The sequence below is a fragment of the Myxocyprinus asiaticus genome, chromosome 6 (genome assembly GCF_019703515.2).
Source record: "Myxocyprinus asiaticus isolate MX2 ecotype Aquarium Trade chromosome 6, UBuf_Myxa_2, whole genome shotgun sequence".
NCBI classification, from domain to species: Eukaryota; Metazoa; Chordata; class Actinopteri; order Cypriniformes; family Catostomidae; genus Myxocyprinus; species Myxocyprinus asiaticus.
In genome coordinates, this window is record NC_059349.1 from 51,480,918 (window position 1) to 51,499,038 (window position 18,121).

At 38.9% G+C, this 18,121-nt stretch overlaps 1 protein-coding gene across 1 annotated transcript in view; it reads left to right on the forward strand.

The window, feature by feature from the left end:
• Positions 1-18,121, forward strand: part of LOC127443193 (CUGBP Elav-like family member 5) — a 239,602-nt gene that overhangs the window by 96,192 nt on the left and 125,289 nt on the right. The window contains exon 3 of the mRNA XM_051701782.1: positions 9,911-9,959. Within this exon, the coding sequence (XP_051557742.1) occupies positions 9,911-9,959 (49 nt within the window). The remainder of the gene's footprint in view (positions 1-9,910; positions 9,960-18,121) is intronic.

Below are 18,121 nucleotides of genomic sequence, written 5' to 3' on the forward strand. Positions count from 1 at the left end.
AAGTAGGCTCACTGGGGGAAACGCATATTTGCGTAATCCCGGGGGCCGGCTGTGTGCCAGTGCATCTATACCGAGGGGTGCCTCGGTCATGGCGGGCAGCGGGAGGATTCCCGGGAAGAAAACATGTCTACTGCGCTCGACTGAATTGACTCCAAATCAGCTGGACCACCTGGGGGTGGAGTTTCCACTCTCCCCTGAGCGTAGCCTGTCGTGTTGAGGTCACCCAGGATGTGAGTGGCTCGCAGCGACTTGAGGCGCTGCTGACTCCAGAGGAGGAGACGGTGGGTGAGTTGTGACATGCAACGGGAGCGTAGACCGCCTTGATGGTTGATGTACACTTCCGTCGCCGTGCTTGCCCTGGATCAATGGCCGGAACCTCCGAAGGATGAGCAGTACTGCCAACAACTCGAGGCAGTTGATATGCCAATGCAGCCACGGGCCAGTCCAGGAGCCGGCGGTTGTGTGCCCATTGAATACGGTGCCCCAGCCCGTCTTGGAGGCATCCGTCGTAACCATGACGTGCTTGGAGACCTGCTCTAGCGGAACCCCTGCCCGTAAAAATGCAAGGTCGGTCCAAGGACTGAAGAGGCGGTGACAGATTGGCGTGAGACCACGCGATGTGTCCCGTGGCACCCTGCCCATCTCGGGACTCGAGTCTGAAGCCAGTGCTGAAGCGGTCTCATATGCATCAACCCGAGCAGTGTGGCCACTGCTGAGGATGCCATATGCCCCAGGAGCCTCTGGAAAAGTTTCAGTGGAACCGCTGTCCTCTGTCTGAAAGCCTTCAGACAGTTCAGCACCAACTGTGCGTGCTCATTCGTGAGGCACGCCATAATCTAGACTGAGTCCGACTCCAAGCCGAGAAAAGAGATACTCTGAACCGTGGAGAGCTTGCTCTTTTCCCAGTTGACCCGAAGTCCCAGTCGGCTGAGGTGTGTGAGCACCAGGTCCCTGTGCGCACACAACACATCCCGAAAGTGAGCTAGGATTAGCCAGTCCTCGAGATAATTGAGGATGTGGACGCCCACTTCCCTTAGCGAAGGGCTGCCTCTGCGACCTTCATGAAGATGCGAGGGGACAAGGACAGGTCGAAGGGGAGGACCTTGTACTTGTACACCTGGCCCTCGAAAGCAAACCCTTCCGTAGAAGGGTAGCGATCTCTGCACGCAAGGTAGCAGCGTTCTCGCCCTTCACCAAGGTGAAGCGGATGCTGCTGAACCTGGGCGGGCGCCTGGTGAACTGAATCGCGTAGCCGAGTCAGACGGTCCGGGTCAGCCATCGCGACGGGTTGGAAAGCGCGAGCCACGCATTCAAACTCCGGGCGAGGGGAACCAAGGGGACAATCACGTCAGACATACTGGCGGGTGGGTAAGTCTACTTGCATCTAGTTACATTAACTTAAGTGAAGTTCATTCTATACAGTATGATCACCAAGTTAAGTGAACTAAATTACACGTTTTGGAGACGTCATTACTGAATTCAATTGAAGGAACGAGTTTGCTCAATCAATTGAGTAGAGTCAACTTATTAGGGTTTTCAATGTATGAGCTTTTCTGATAGCTTTACACAGGGCATTTTATTGAAGAGACTTTACATCTATCCCTCACAGCCTTGTTTTCATTCTCGTCAAAAAGGTCTATAAAATGAACATAGAGAGCATAGCTTGGAAGAATTTGCTGAGAAAATGTCTTTGAATTTTGAGTGTAGACTTTGGTATCTTGGCAATTCTGAGCATAGTTTGAGACATTGTTGAGATCTCTTCTGAAACTCCAGGAGACACATGTGAGATTAGCAGGGTCCTTTTCTCTGGAGAAACATCTGAAAAGCAGATTTATGCAAAAGTCTCAATTTACTCTCAACTTTGCTCTCATTGCTGTCTAGGAAAAGCAATTGAGATATTAAAGAGATCTCTCCTGTCATTCTTTCTTTCTTTTTTTCTTTCTTTTTCCCTTCCTTCTTTTATTTCATTTTTCTTTCTTTCTTTTTCCCTTCTTTTATTTCATTTTTCTTTTTCTTCATTTTTTCTTTCTTTTCTCTTTTCTTTCTTTCTTTCTCTCTTTTATTTCATCTCTTTCTTTGTCTTCCTGTCTTTTTTCTTTCTTTCTTTCTTTCTTGACCTTTATTGTTCTTTCTTTCTTTCTTTCTTCATTCCTTTCTTTTCTTTCCTTTCCTTTCCTTTCCTTCCTTCCTTTCTTTCTTTCTTTCTTTCTTTCTTTGTTCCTTTCTTTCTTTCTTTCTTTCTTCGTTCCTTTCTTTCTTTCTTTCTGCGTTCCTTTCTTTCTTTCTTTCCTTCCATCCTTCCTTTATTTTTCTTTCTTTCCTTTTTCTTTTTCATCCTTTCTTTCTTTCTTCAGTCATTGCTTCCTTTCTTTTTTCTTCCTTTCTCTCTCCCTCTTTCCTTCCTTCCTTCCTTTTCTTTCTTTCTTTTTCTTCCTTCCTTCCATCCTTTTGAAGCACTTACCTGGCTCCTGACAGCCACCATAAGATTGGTCGAGGAGGGGGGAGGAGGAATATCATCCATCGGAACCAACCCAGTGTGGGCATGTTTGTGCCACAGCTGGGCGCACAGGGTCGGGGGGTCCGCCGCTGGAGCGCCAAACCTGCCAAAATGGGACGGTGGACAATGGTCATGACGACAGCCGTGCGCACCTGACATGTGACCCAAGGAACAAGAAAACCACTCTTTTGTTGAAGTTTTGGGTACTGCAGCCTCTTGGGCATGTGGCAAAAAATGAAACAAAAGATTCTCCTCCTGGCCCTACACCAGGGGATGGAGTGGTCTGTCCACCAGCTCCGTAAAAATGGGTCTCCTCATCCCTGGATCACCCCTGGGTCTCCCTTCCTTGGGTTCTTGGCAGCCGGCCGTGAGACGGGTGGAGTCTGCTTCCTGCAGTGGGCTCCATGCCAGGGCCGGGCCACGGGGGCGGGCTGCGGCGGAGCCGGTGCTTTTGCTGCAGGAGGACGCCCTTGGCAATGAGCAGACGGGGTGCGGGGTCTTGAGCCGTGCTGGGGCAGGATGTGCTGTATAGCCTCCGTCTGCTTCTTCACCGCCGAGAACTGCTGGGCGAAGTCAAGGACGTCAAGGAACCGTGCCTTGTCAGCCTCTCTCATCTCGACCAGGTTGAGCCATAGGTGGCGCTCCTGGACCACCAGGGTGGACATTGCCTGCCCGAGAGACCATGCCGTGACCTTTGTCGCCCGGAGAGCGAGGTCGGTCGCTGAGTGCAGCTCCTGCATCAATCCCGGGTCAGAACTACCCTCATGCAGTTCTCTTAGTGCCTTTGCTTCGTGCACTTGCAGGAGAGCCATGGCGTGCAGGGCGGAGGTGGCCTATCTAGCGGCAGTTCAGGCCTTAGTCGCCAGAGACCACATAACCCTACAGGCGCTGGATGAGTGTCTCAGGGGGCCCTGCCGTGTGGCGGCATTTTGCGGGCACAGATACACCGCAACCACCTTATCCACCTGGGAGCCCCACCATCGAGGGTAGTGAGAGCGGAGGAGCTCAGAGACTGTGAGCGGCGCTCCACGCCCAGGAACCAATCGTCAGGCTGCGAAGGTTCGGGGGGGGTGGAGGGTTCCACTCCAGCCTGACACACGCAGCCGCCCAGGCAAGCATAGCTGCCAGCTGCACGTCAGGCTGCAACTGTGCGACACACCCGAAGGTGGGAGCCCAGTCGAGTCCTCAGCGTCAGACTGGACAGCCCGCTCTCCGATGCTGCTGTCCAGCAGCAGCATCAAGAGCTCGTCCACTTCACGAGCGCCAAAATGAGATTGCGAACCCGCCCTGAGACAAGCCGGAGGTCTCATCCCAGTGGGGCAAACGAGCGTACTGGGGAATGGGAGGTCCGTGGGGAGTTACCCGGCGGAGTGGCTCCCATTGGGGTCCCCAAATCACCCCCAGTGCTAACCGACACTGCCTCAAACCCGTAGGTAGAAGGACCGAGGCGGGGAGCTGCTGGGGTGGTCTCTCCATCTAACGAAGGAAAAACCGCGACTGCAAAGTTGCCATGGTCATGCTCTCGTAGTGAGAACATGACCCATCCACGAACGCTGTCTCCGCGTGGGCAGCGCCCAAGCACATAAGACCGCGATCGTGGCCATCTGAAGCGGAGAGGTAATGACCGCAACCAGGAAATACACACAAACGGAGAGGCATCTTTAAAAAGATGCTCTCCGTTAATGCCACTCTTTTAAGAAGGGAAAATATACTCTTTTAGTAGGAAGAATATACTCTTTTAGCTGCTGAAGCGCCCAGGAGTGTTCTCTGCACTTCACCATTGCAATAGGGGGAGAAGCCGCTGTAATGCGGCATAAATCCAACAGCTTTTCGAGGTGAATGGATCGATAGAGTAATTCTGCTCACTGAACACAACCGCTCAGCTCCGAAGAGAAAATCTGAATGAGTGGTTGCATACCAGCTCCTTTTATACCCGTATGTCCGGGGGAGTGGCATGCAAATTCCACTCACCAATTCCCATTGGCCTTTTTTCAAAAAGCAGAGGTGTTTGGGGCTCCCAAGCGTGACCCCTAGTGTCACTTCATCGACACAACGTCGAGTGAGTGACAGATAGGGAACAAAACGATTTTGTAACATGCACAAGTCAAAGTATTAAAAACGAAAACTGAAAATATTTTAGGAACATTTATATTTTGTTTTAGTTAGTTTTGAAGCAATGCATGATAGTTTCAGTTTAGTTTTATTTTTTTGGAAAATGTTAGTTTTAGTTTTGGTTTTCTAGGTTATTTTGTGGAATTTCGTTTCAGTTTTAGTTTCAGTTTCAGTTAACTTTAATAACCTTGCGTATTGCGGTCCATCAAAACAGCTGCTAATAAGGTATCTATGTATAGATATCTATGGTTCTCACACCACTTATGTTCACTGGAAAGCTGGTAAGAACGCCAGTAAAGGTGTTTGCGTCCAACGCAAAATCAGGGTACTGGGCAAAAATCTACCTGTGCCGATTGTTTTATTCTTAAGCTGTTTATGACCACACACTGCGTTAACTTACAATATTAAGCATAATCAGTGTAAGAACATGCATGTAAACATGCTCAATTATGTCTGTAGCACAAATGGTATGGGTCGAATTACATGCCAGAGTTTAATACTTAGCATAAATGTGAGTCTCTTGTGAGTCTCTTTCTTCCTTTCAGTAATTCACTCTCTTCTTTTGTGTGTCTGATTTAATATGCCACGTTCTTCATCCGTGGCTTGTCGTCTGTTGTTTCTGCTGTGATTTCCTGCTGAATAGTGGAGAGTCTGGTAAAGGATATGGAACGCTGCCTAATCTGATCAGCTCTTTCATTCTCACTCTTATCAGATTACAGATTTCAAACCTGCTCCACACAAAACATCTCCGTGTTGACTTATTAGATGTGGAAGACTGTCTCTCACTGTCTTGTCTTCTTCACACGCTCGTCTTCCTCCGTACATCAGACACTAAACAAATGCAAATGTGTCTGTTTGCGGTTTTCTCTGCATCACAGCACACACTTTTTATTCATGAAAGACAATGAATTCGTGCCTCTGTGCTCGGGGGGAAAAAAAGTCTAACAAATTCAAAAACATCCATCTTTAAATGTGAACCAAAATGAATTGAAAATACAATGAAGAGAGCACAGTTTAGATGGAAATTAAGTACAGAAGAACAAGGTGGAGTTAAATAGGTGGAGTTCTCCTTTCTCCAGACATTATGGATTTCTTAATTAGGTTTTGTGAAAGTATCAACTTTGTCTCAGTGTTTTTGGGTCATTCTGCAGATGAAATATTGGAAGAAAAAAAAAAAAAATGTCCAAGAAATTTCAGTAGACAAGAAACTCCAGACAACCTGAGTTGCAGAAAATTAGTTGTGGTCCACCCTGTAAACCCTAATGTTGTCATTACTGAAAAAATCAAGCTGTCTTAATTAATCACTAATTGAAATGTCAAGTTTTGGGCTCATGACTCAAATATATATGTTTCTTGAACTTATTTTTCTGTAAATAACTCAAACTATTGAACACAAAATGAAGGCCATTGGGAATGCCTTGCTCTTGAATTATTTATTATGTTTCCTTGGTCAAAGGGAACACATTTGGAAGAATTCATATAGAATTTAGCTCTTTTGTAGCATTATTTATGTTGTTTTGTTGCAAATAGTTGTTTTGTGTGATGGAACTGGGTTAACACTAACTCAGTTCTCCTTCTGCATGTGCAACTGAAGTACAGGTGACTATGCATTTCGGAGAAACAAGTTTTATTTAATTACTGATCTAGAATCAGTTAGAATCTTCTTTATTTAAGCTGTTTATTTAAGATCTTTAAACCAAATGCTGTTGGCTGACCCTCGGTCCAAGCAAAAATCTAAGGGGGATCGAGCTTTTTCGGTAGTTGCCCCTAAACTATGGAATAATCGTCCCCTTCATATTTGTTTGGCCCCATCTGTTGAGGTCTTGAAGTCTCAATTGAAAACCTATCTCTTTTCTCTTGCTTTTGAATCTAGGGAATCTGAATCTGGAGTTATATGCACATACACTGTCCTTGTTAATATATAGTCTTTCCTGATGAATTTATATTGTTTGTATGTATGTTATCTGTGGTGATGTATCCATCATTCTTAATCTCTTAACTGTTTCTAGATTCTCGATTGTGAAGCACTTTGGTCAACAAAGTTGTTTTTAAATGTGCTTTATAAAAATAAATTGATTGATTGATTGTTTGACTGTGACCTAAATTTGAGTCCATTTGATTAAAATTATTAAGTACAAAAAACAACATTTAACTAGCAAATCTGAGTTTAGTCTACTTGCATCTAGTTACATTAACTTAAGTGAAGTTCATTCTATACAGTATGATCACCAAGTTAAGTGAACTAAATTACACGTTTTGGAGACGTCATTACTGAATTCAATTGAAGGAACGAGTTTGCTCAATCAATTGAGTAGAGTCAACTTATTAGGGTTTTCAATGTATGAGCTTTTCTGATAGCTTTACACAGGGCATTTTATTGAAGAGACTGTACATCTATCCCTCACAGCCTTGTTTTCATTCTCGTCAAAAAGGTCTATAAAATGAACATAGAGAGCATAGCTTGGAAGAATTTGCTGAGAAAATGTCTTTGAATTTTGAGTGTAGACTTTGGTATCTTGGCAATTCTGAGCATAGTTTGAGACATTGTTGAGATCTCTTCTGAAACTCCAGGAGACACATGTGAGATTAGCAGGGTCCTTTTCTCTGGAGAAACATCTGAAAAGCAGATTTATGCAAAAGTCTCAATTTACTCTCAACTTTGCTCTCATTGCTGTCTAGGAAAAGCAATTGAGATATTAAAGAGATCTCTCCTGTCATTCTTTCTTTCTTTCTTTCTTTCTTTCTTTCTTTTTCCCTTCTTTTATTTCATTTTTCTTTCTTTTTCTTCATTTTTTCTTTCTTTTCTCTTTTCTTTCTTTCTCTCTTTTATTTCATCTCTTTCTTTGTCTTCCTTTCTTTTTTCTTTCTTTCTTTCTTTCTTGACCTTTATTGTTCTTTCTTTCTTTCTTTCCTTCCTTCCTTCCTTCCTTCCTTCCTTCCTACCTTTCTTTCTTTCTTTCTTCATTCCTTTCTTTTCTTTCCTTCCATCCTTCCTTCCTTTATTTTCTTTCTTTCTTTTTTCTTTTTCATCCTTTCTTTCTTTCTTTCTTCAGTCATTGCTTCCTTTCTTTGTTTCTTTTTTCTTCCTTTCTCTCTCCCTCTTTCCTTCCTTCCTTCCTTTTCTTTCTTTCTTTTTCTTCCTTCCATCCTTTCTTTTTCATCCTTTCTTTCTTTCTTTCTTTCTTTCTTTCTTTCTTCAGTCATTGTTTCCTTTCTTTCTTTCTTTTTTCTTCCTTTCTCTCTCCCTCTTTCCTTCCTTCCTTCCTTTTCTTTCTTTCTTTTTCTTCCTTCCATCCTTTCTTTTTCATCCTTTCCTTCCATCCTTCCTTTATTTTTCTTTCTTTTTTCTTTCTTTTTTCTTTTTCATCCTTTCTTTCTTTCTTTCTTTCTTTTTCCTTCTTTTATTTCATTTTTCTTTCTTTTTCTTCCTTTTTTCTTTCTTTTATTTCATCTGTCTTTCTTTTATTTCATGTCTTTCTTTGTTTTCCTTTCTTTCTTTCTTTCTTTGTTCCTTTCTTTCTTTTATTTTCTTTCCTTTCCTTTCTTTCTTTCTTTCTTTCTTTCTTCCTTTCTGTCTTTCTTTCTTGACCTTTATTGTTCTTTCTTTCTTTTCTTTCTTTCTTTCCTTCCTTCCTTCCTTTCTTTCTTTCTTTCTTTCTTTCTTTCTTTCTTCATTCCTTTCTTTTCTTTCCTTCCATCCTTCCTTCCTTTATTTTCTTTCTTTCTTTTTTCTTTTTCATCCTTTCTTTCTTTCTTTCTTTCTTCAGTCATTGCTTCCTTTCTTTCTTTCTTTCTTTTTCTTCCTTCCATCCTTTCTTTCTTTTTCATCCTTTCTTTCTTCCTTTCTTTTTTCTTTGTTTCTTTTTCATCTTTTCTTTCTTCCTTTCTTTTTATCTTTCTTTCTTCGTTCCTTTCTTTCTTTCTTTCTTTTCTTTCTTTCTTTCCTTCCTTCCTTCCTTTCTTTCTTTCTTTCTTTCTTTCTTTCTTCATTCCTTTCTTTTCTTTCCTTCCATCCTTCCTTCCTTTATTTTCTTTCTTTCTTTTTTCTTTTTCATCCTTTCTTTCTTTCTTTCTTTCTTTCTTTCTTCAGTCATTGCTTCCTTTCTTTCTTTCTTTCTTTTTCTTCCTTCCATCCTTTCTTTCTTTTTCATCCTTTCTTTCTTCCTTTCTTTTTTCTTTGTTTCTTTTTCATCTTTTCTTTCTTCCTTTCTTTTTATCTTTCTTTCTTTGTTCCTTTCTTTCTTTCTTTCTTTTCTTTCTTTCCATCCTTCCTTCCTTTATTTTTCTTTCTTTTTCCTTTCTTTTTTCTTTTTCATCCTTTCTTTCTTTCTTTTTTCTTCTTTTATTTCATTTTTTTTCTTTTTCTTCCTTTTTTCTTTCTTTTATTTCATCTGTCTTTCTCTCTTATTTCATGTCTTTCTGTGTTTTCCTTTCTTTCTTTCTTTCTTCGTTCCTTTCTTTCTTTTATTTTCTTTCCTTTCCTTTCTTTCTTTCTTTCTTCATTCCTTTCTTTCTTTTCTTTCCTTCCATCCTTCCTTTATTTTTCTATCTTTCATTCTTTTTTCTTTTTCATCCTTTCTTTCTTTCTTCAGTCATTGTTTCCTTTCTTCCTTTCTCTCCTTTTTCTTTCTTTTCTTCATTCTTTTTCATCCTTTCTTTCTTCCTTTCTTATTACTTTCTTTGTTTCTTTTTCATCTTTTCTTTCTTCCTTTCTTTTTTCTTTCTTTCTTTTTTGACATTTATTGTTCTTTCTTTCTTCATTCCTTTCTTTATTTCTTTCTTTTCTTTCCTTCCATCCTCCCTTCCTTTATTTTTCTTTCTTTTTTCTTTCTTTCTTTTTTCTTTTTCATCCTTTTTCTTTCTTCATTCTTCCCTTTCTTTTTTCTTCCTTTCTCTCTCCCTCTTTCCCTCCTTTTCTTTCTTTCTTTCTTTTTCTTCCTTCCTTCCTTCCTTTATTTCTTTCTTTCTTTTTGATCCTTTCATTCTTCCTTTCTTTTTTCTTTCTGTTTCTTTTTCATCTTTTCTTTCTTTCTTTCTTTCTTTCTTTCTTTCTTTCTTTCTTTCTTTCTTTTTCTTGATCATGCATGCACCAACAGCTCTTTCCAAACTAATCTCTTAAATAAACTTACCCACAGCAGATGTACTGCAGTCATGATATGAGTGTGATGCTTTAAACTTGAGTGCTTCTGACAGCTGAGAATACAGCAGAGAGACACTGCATGCTCCACTACTGGTCCGCTGTCTGTCTCTATTGTACACCTCCAGATTAACCTTCTCTCACTCTTTCTCCCTTTCCTGCAGATGACACGGCCTATTCAGGTGAAACCTGCTGATAGTGAGAGTCGAGGAGGTAAATAGATTTCCTTTCTATCTCATATATTCCACTACACTCATTTATTTTCTCTTTTGGTTGTTTTTGTGTAAGTGATATTAGCTTTGAATAAGTGTTTTAACTCGGTTAAGAGATGTAAACAATAGATGCATGTTTCGTTTTGTGTTCGTTTTTTACATTTATTCTTTTATCCAAAGCGACTTACAAATGAGGAACAAAACAAGCAATTTGTCATACAAAAGTCAACATTATCTTCAGTATCGCACTGCCAAGCTAGTGCAGAAGAAAGAGACAGTTAAATAATAAAAGTGCAATTAGTGTTGATTGTTAAGCGCTCGTGAAACAGATGTGTTTTCAGCTGGTTCTTGAATGTTGAGATGGTTTCAGCAGATTGAGTGGAGGTTGGAAGCTCATTCCACCAATGAGAAACAGAGAAAGGGAGGAAGTTTTGAGCTCAGAAACTTGCACTATGTTTTTTAATATAGTACAATGAACTCTTATGTCAAAAGATCAAGGATAATTTGATTGCTTATGTCATGACACCTTTAAAATATACAGTATTGTTTCTATAATCATAATCAAGAACTTTCAATCAATAGTTTTAGATTTTTCCATTGTTTTTAATTCGATTACGTCATTCACAATGCACAATATTGTAGTTCATGCCCTCATGAAAGACGTTAAGTACACATTAAGTCTTGTACCTTTGTCTTTTTGTCAGATTTTCATATAATTTGTTTGCTTCAAATCAAAGTTTTTGATGTTGTGATTTATCTCGGAGCTGGTTGGTTTGCCTCATGGAATAGAATTCTTTTATGGAGAGTTTTATGAAATCTCTATGAAAAAAATGAAAAAGGAAAAGGTGCTATATGTAATATTTTTACTGTACTAAATCATAAAATGACCATAATATGTCATTAGAGAATTAGGAAACATGCTAAGCTGAAATACTGGCTTCTCTGATAACAGTGCTACAGCCAGTATATTCTACTTTGAAGTTTCCATACCGGGCCGGAATTTCTGTTTATGTTTTGGCCTGCATGATCCCGCCCACTGCCCACTCACCAATAGTATTTTGACACTGCCAGGTTGCCAGATTTGAATAAGTTTACAGGCAAACAACACTGATTTTTCAAATGATTCTGGATCCATCCACAAAATTCAGATTTGACATTTTATTTAATACTATTTGTATCAGCCCACTTGTTCGTATTTTTGGAGTTCCAGACAGTTTGTCTTTGCACAGCATGACAACTTGTTTGCATAAAATATATATTTAATTAGATTTATTTTTACCCTACTAAATTTTATTAGATTTATGCTAAAAAAAAGAAGAATAAACAATTGTCAATGTGACAAGAAAACTAAACTTGCAATTCAAGATATATTCTATAAAAAATAATTTATTTTTTTATTTTTTTACAGTATAGCTGTTTTGTATGCATCCTGTGTGTACATCTCCTTCGGTTGTCTCTATCTCTGTCTGTCTGTTGTGGTTATTAATTTTGGTTAAAGTGATTGGGTTATTGAGTGCAGATGTGAGCACAGATCTCGCCCTGCTTCTGCCAAGTGCATTAGCATAAGACTGTAAATGAAATAGTCATTCGATCGGGTGCTGTGACAGGGCCCATGGGCCCCTGCGCTCTGCCTGCTTTTCTTAAATATACAAGCTGGAGAGAGGGCAAGTTTCAATGTACAATCAATAAAATAGTAGGGCTTTTGCCAACGTATTCTCACTCTTTGCAGCTTCACTATGTGTTTGTCAGGAGGTCGCAGAAAAACAGAAGCATTGTGTAATAATGCCTTGTTGCACATATCATTGGAGCCACACAGAGACAGTGAAGTGATCATACTTGACATAAATAAGTTTGGTATGTTTCCTATATGATTTGACATTTCTGGGCTGACATAATAATGGTATTTTAATCTCCCTGACACGATCATGCATATATACGTTTTAGTGTAGATGTGTAAACAGTCTGCATTTCAGTGTAATGGAATATACAGCGTCAAACAGTGAATCCCATCAGGATTTGATTAGATTGTGGAAAGTATGCTGTGGTCTGTGGATTTTATTGGTTAATATAATTTGTCTCTGCCCCCATGGCCTTGATGACATTAATAAACACTTACTTTTCGCCCTGTTCCTCATACTTTGCTATCTTATGACATCAAAACACTTTTACTATAACACAGGACTTTTTTTGGCGATATATGTTAATGTTTCCATTACACAATCAACTATATTTACCAGCCTGATCTCATGAAAATTACATGGCTGTGGCTTCGAGGTGAAATGTCCACTGAGGGGTGCTAAAAGTGAGTTAATTGTTCACTCAAAAAGTTGTTGTTTTTAAGGTTAATGCTCAAGTGAGTTTTAATGAACAAAACCTACCTCACTACCCCAAACCTAACCAATAGTGTCCTAAAAAGCATATGTAAGATGATAGGGCATTAACCTTTAAAACCAAATCTTTTTTCAAGTTTTAAAATAAACAAAACTGACATCCCTACCCTAAATCCTACATCTAAACCTATTCGATAGTGTCATAAAAGCAGATGTGGGGTAAAAAGTCAGCCTGATCTCATGAAATTTTGGTGGCAATAACAACATTTTTGCAAACCAAAAAAACGTGCTTACATTACATGTTTGGCTGCAGTTTCCCAGTGAAATGTCCAGCAGGGGGTGCCAAAAGAGAGTGAAATTACAGTATGTTTTTAATGTGAATTTTAGATGGATGTTTTAATGAGTAAAATGTACCTCCCTAACCTAAAACTTTAACCTAAACTTTACCAAAAGTGTTCAAAATGATAAATGAGAGGTGAACAAAACAGACATGCTCACTCTAAACCAATGCCTAAACATAACCGATAGTGTTATAAAAGCAAATTCGACAGGAAAAGCACAATTACTGAAGCAACCACATCATTTCGTGTCACTTCTATGGCAATTTTGCTTCACTTTCACACCGAGCGTGCTTGGCTGGCCTTGAGCCTCAGTCTTCTGAGTTCAAAGTCCAACACTCTATCAGGTGAGATACCACGCAAGCTAATCATGTTGTAAGAAGTGTGTAAATGTAGTTGGGTCTGTAATACAAGCCTTAAAATATATCATTTTTCAAATGATGCATCAGATTTAAAGTGTTTTTGTATATAATAACATTATAACAGCAATGTGTGTGTAATAGTGTGAAAATAATTGTAAATTATAAAGCCATAAACAGCCTTAGTAGCCATGATTTGTGTGAAAGTGAATAAAATACACAGTTGTTGTAGCGCCTCTAGTGTTCATTTCACCAGGAAACTGCAGTGAAACATGGAACGCTGCATGTAAAACTCAGTTTGTAAAAAATTAATTATAGTAACATTCATTCTGTGAGACTAGGTTGTAAAAAATGCAATGGCTGATGCAACCACGTGATTTTGTGACGCTTCTATGACACTTCCGGCTCACGAGTCAACTTGCATACTATGCTGGTGTCAAACCCGGGTCTTCCGTATTCAAATTTCAACCTTTTCACAAACTTTCCAATACAATAGCAGTTGATAGAGACTCACTTTAAAGCACAAAAAAGGACCCAAAAGTGTAATAAAAGTAGTCAATTAGGCTTGTGCGTAATATTCTAAGTCTTGTAGGACATAAGCGACTTTATGGCAAGGTATATTTATAACTGCCAATAATATGTAAGAATTTATATGTAAATTAGTTTAGGAATCTTGGCCGCATTCGACCACCATTATATGAAGGTTAAATGACAAATGATCAGATTAGAAATCTGAATACAAATTCTCCACCATTAAATATGTAATACAACAGGCTCGTTCTATCTGCTCACAATTTGCGTACATGTAAGGGATTTTAGCTCAAGAAGGGTATTATGACTAATTTGGGGAACATTGTAAAAATTAAAGTGTATGTCTGAACACTCGGCTACGCTGAGTTGATATGACACATCTGTTAACTCTTTAGAGTAATACTATTCTCATGGCCATCGATATCACATATGTTTAAATATTGTTAGAGCGCAGACCTTTTAAGAATCAATTGACGAGATTATTTATCAAAATTTACCACAGTCAAGTTCTTTTTGAATACAAACTTTATTTCTAACAACTACAACATAACACTAAACTAACACACATAGACAAACTTTGGAAGAAGGTTGGTGAGTGAGCTATAACAGAAGGTGAATGAAATGGTCTGTAACAGAGAAAATGTAACTTTATGGAGTCTATAGACCATGCCCTGGACCATCGATACTTCATTTAGTATACCTCGATTTGCAGTCGGGTTATTTAAATAAAACATCAGCACTTTCTAGCAAAAGTCTACTTTGCATTTCGTTGCATTGCTTTGGTTCTTTGGCTGGTTAGTAGAAAGTTCTGGTTGTTCCGTCGATGTTTTGGACCTCTGTTAGGATTGTGGACGCCAGGTAGTTCAGTGCTGTAATGATCAGGCGGGGCTTTAAAGCAAGTCCTCCCTTCCGAGAACTCTTCACGGAACATTGCGTTCCGAGCATTCCTGAACTCTGCATTTTGCGGAACCTGGGCAGAGGGGCGCCAAAGCGATGTCAGCCGAAGAAGTACTAAGAGAAGAGCAAGAGCCAAGAGAGAAGAGAATAATTCGTCCTAGGCGGGGAGGTTTTGTTGAGTTGAGGTTGGCCGCACCCCAAGGTGTCTTGAGCCAATCAGAAGTATCTTTTCAGATACCATGTGATCATCTCTCTGTCCCTTCTTCTGATGGTTATTAATGAGTCTTTGTTCTTAAGGTTTCTGTTTCCCTCTCAAAATTGGGCAGTGCTTAATCATGAACTTTTATATAATGAAATTGCTAATAAATATTAGAAAATACCCTTTATTAGCATTCGAGACATGCAAAATGAAACTCAACGATAGTAAATATGACATACTTTCATGAATATTTACATGCTAGTTACAAAACATGAAAATACCTGATTAAAAATAATAATGGTTAATTTATTGGTTTTACAACATAGATAATACATTACACTTTATGAGAAAGAGAATTTTCAGGGTTATTATCAGGTTAAACCTTGAATGAGAGTACTAGGCACTTTGGCAGATTATGTGCAGGATAAAATTACAGTAAAGTAAGTTTTGCGATTGTGTCAAAGTTCCTGGATTAAGATGAGATGTCCTGATAGGTGAATACACTTGAAAAAGTTCATTTTGTACATTTGAAGTTATGAGCAGAGCATTTTGTGTCCTGCTAAAAATATAATACAAAGGGATCATTTCAAAGAAAGCCTGCTTTCTTCAAGTCTTCAAGTTTTTAGCATATAACGGGCAGGCGTTCCACAAGAAATGTCTCATGCTTCCTTTTTAGTCTAATTTAAGTGTAGCAAATTGTTTATATTGAAGGACAAAGGAGTGTCTTTGATTTCCATGGCAACCATGGGGGTTTCTTCAGAAGATTCTCTTGCAGATGGTCAAGATGGCCATGTCATGTGATGACCATTAAGTGTGGGGGTATTTCCTGATTTATAACATGAGTGAGGAGGGGTCTGAAGGAAGGTTATGTGCTATCCTGAAAAGTTTCCTTTGTTCAGACGATGGTTGAGAATAAACAGATGTGTATTCTTACACAAGGTTGATTCAGACTTTAAGGACACCATCTTGGCAGAGTCTTTAATTTATGACGTTAAGGAATTTCAGGGTAGACTCTGTATAATTTATCTTACTCTTCCTCAGTTTCCAAGCTCCTTAGATCTTACAGTCTTCTGAAGGCATGCTATAGGTTTCGGTAAGAAACTACCTGAAGTAATCAGTGAAAATCTTGACCTCATTTGCACATTCATGAGCGCTACGAGAGAAGCTCTATAACAGTCGCTTGTGTGTTCATGCCCCAAACTCACACTTTTGTTTGAGCCATTTTTTAAATTTTTTTTTTTCGGTGTCGTGTACATAAGCAAGACAGCTAACAGGGTTTTATAGCAGAAATATTTTCACCTTCAATGTTGTCCTTATTACTAAAAAATGATTAATCCCTACGCCGTCATTTTTCAGAGCAAGTAGCCTTTGTCTTTCCGAATGGACAAAAGACCTGTGGCGAGAGCATTCTGACACAAAGTCAAACTCACTCTTTGCCGGTATAAACAGTGTTTATCATGCACCTGCCGCCCACTACGCAGAAAAAAGGGTCTAAAATACTGAAATGCTTTTAGCACCCCAAACAAAAGAGCTTTCTCGGCTTATAGGTCTCCAAATCTGCACTCTGACAGGCTAAATGTAATGCCATTTTGAGAAATATTTTGTGGCCTGATTTGATGTCTCATTCTTTGGACGTTATAGGAGAAATATGTAAAAAAATAAATAAAAAAAAGATGCTGCTTGAATGCAGCTTATTTAAAGATCACGGTATTCAACTGCAGTGAGCTCTTTATTAGTGGTGTTTGCTAAGGCAAGGGTCACTTTTATCATTGCTCATACAGTGGGTTTGGGGTTAGTTATTTTAGGTTAGGGATTTGAACTAAACCCTAACCCTAAGAAGTAAACTTTAGTGAGTTTGTTGGTTTGTTCAGAAGGTTCATGTAAATATATATATATATATATATTAGGCATGTAACGATACACAAATTTCATGATACGATATGATATATAGCCTCACGACATGATACAATACGATATGATACAAGCACCCAGAAATGTTTCACTCAAACTTATTCAAGGATTCAACATAAATATCTTTTAAATCATAAATGCCACAAAAGTGTCTGACATTGGCAACAAAAAGCAGAGCTCTAAGTAACTTAAACAACTGCACTGCATTTATTTTGTTTAATTGTTGAGAAAAACTAATAAGAACTCACAATTTTCATGTTTTTCTTTAGAAAATAAGTTTATCTACACTCTGCGCTTTTCACAATACACATAGTTTCAAAGCAGCTTTATAGAAAATCATGCCTTGTCTGAAAGCCCCCTGTGAACAAGCTGAAGTGACTATAGCAAGTAAAAAACTCCATTCAATATTATTTAGTGGTGGAAAAAAAAAAAACCTTGCAAGGAACCTGACATCTGGTTTTACGATATATGTACATAATCCAATATTATTGAGCGGCTTGTGCAAAAACCGATTGGCACACATACTTTTTTTTTGCCCTTTTCCCCCTGTTTCACTTTGCATGTAAACTTTACAGGCGTTATTACCGCTTTATAACATGTGTGCAAGTGTTGTTCTCGAAACTTACATTTCAAAGTCTCATGTAATCGCGGGTTTCTTACGTTGTCGGTTTTTTGAATAAGCTGTTTTTTGATAGTTATGACTTATAACTTTTGAGCGTCTTGCTGTGCATGTCATGCTCAGTGTCGGCTGGGAGAGGCGGCTGTTAAACTTACTGCTGCTGTTTCTGCCTCACAAATCCACAGATTTGCGCAGTGATGTCGGCATAAATAAAACGACGTGTTTGATGTACTGTAGCAGGACATGACACCATTGTTTGGCAAATTCGACAAGCTGTACCACTACAGTACAATCTTCTTGGCATTTGCCATCAATCTTCTCGGCTATGTACTGTAATTGTGTTGTTCTGTTTTTCTGTGAGCGCTAAGCGCCGCCTCTCAGAGTCTAAATCATAACGTGCTTTTTTCATGTTGATATTATTATGTTATATGATTAAACATTTAAAAATGAAATATTTCCATAAGAAACACACTACATGCAATGTGTCCTTTCACGGAAAATGAATAAATCTCTAAATCATGAAGAATTCAGAATACAGGCTAACTTCTAAAAAAGTAGCTAATACTTCAGTCTATTCATTATTATTTCAGGAGCTCAGGTTTTTCACAGCAAGGACAGTAGGCCTATGTACATTTATACTGTATGTTTGATACATTTACGTTACAAAAATTTTATTATTTATTTTCCCTAAATATTTGAATATTTGATAAAAGTTTGGTCTGTTACAGTTTGACACTTTTGTCCATTTTGCACGTCATCATCAAGTAAAAGATTTTATTTTCGTTGACAAAAATGTTGTCATTTTTGTCAGAGTAAAACTGACTAAAATTATGAATATGGCAAGACGAAATATTTACTATTTTTAAAGGACATTTTCGTCAAAATCAACATGGCAGTTGATAAAGTAGGTGAAACTGTAGGCCTAATAATACTGTAACATAAAAACATCAAATGAGCAATAATGGGAATAAAATATACT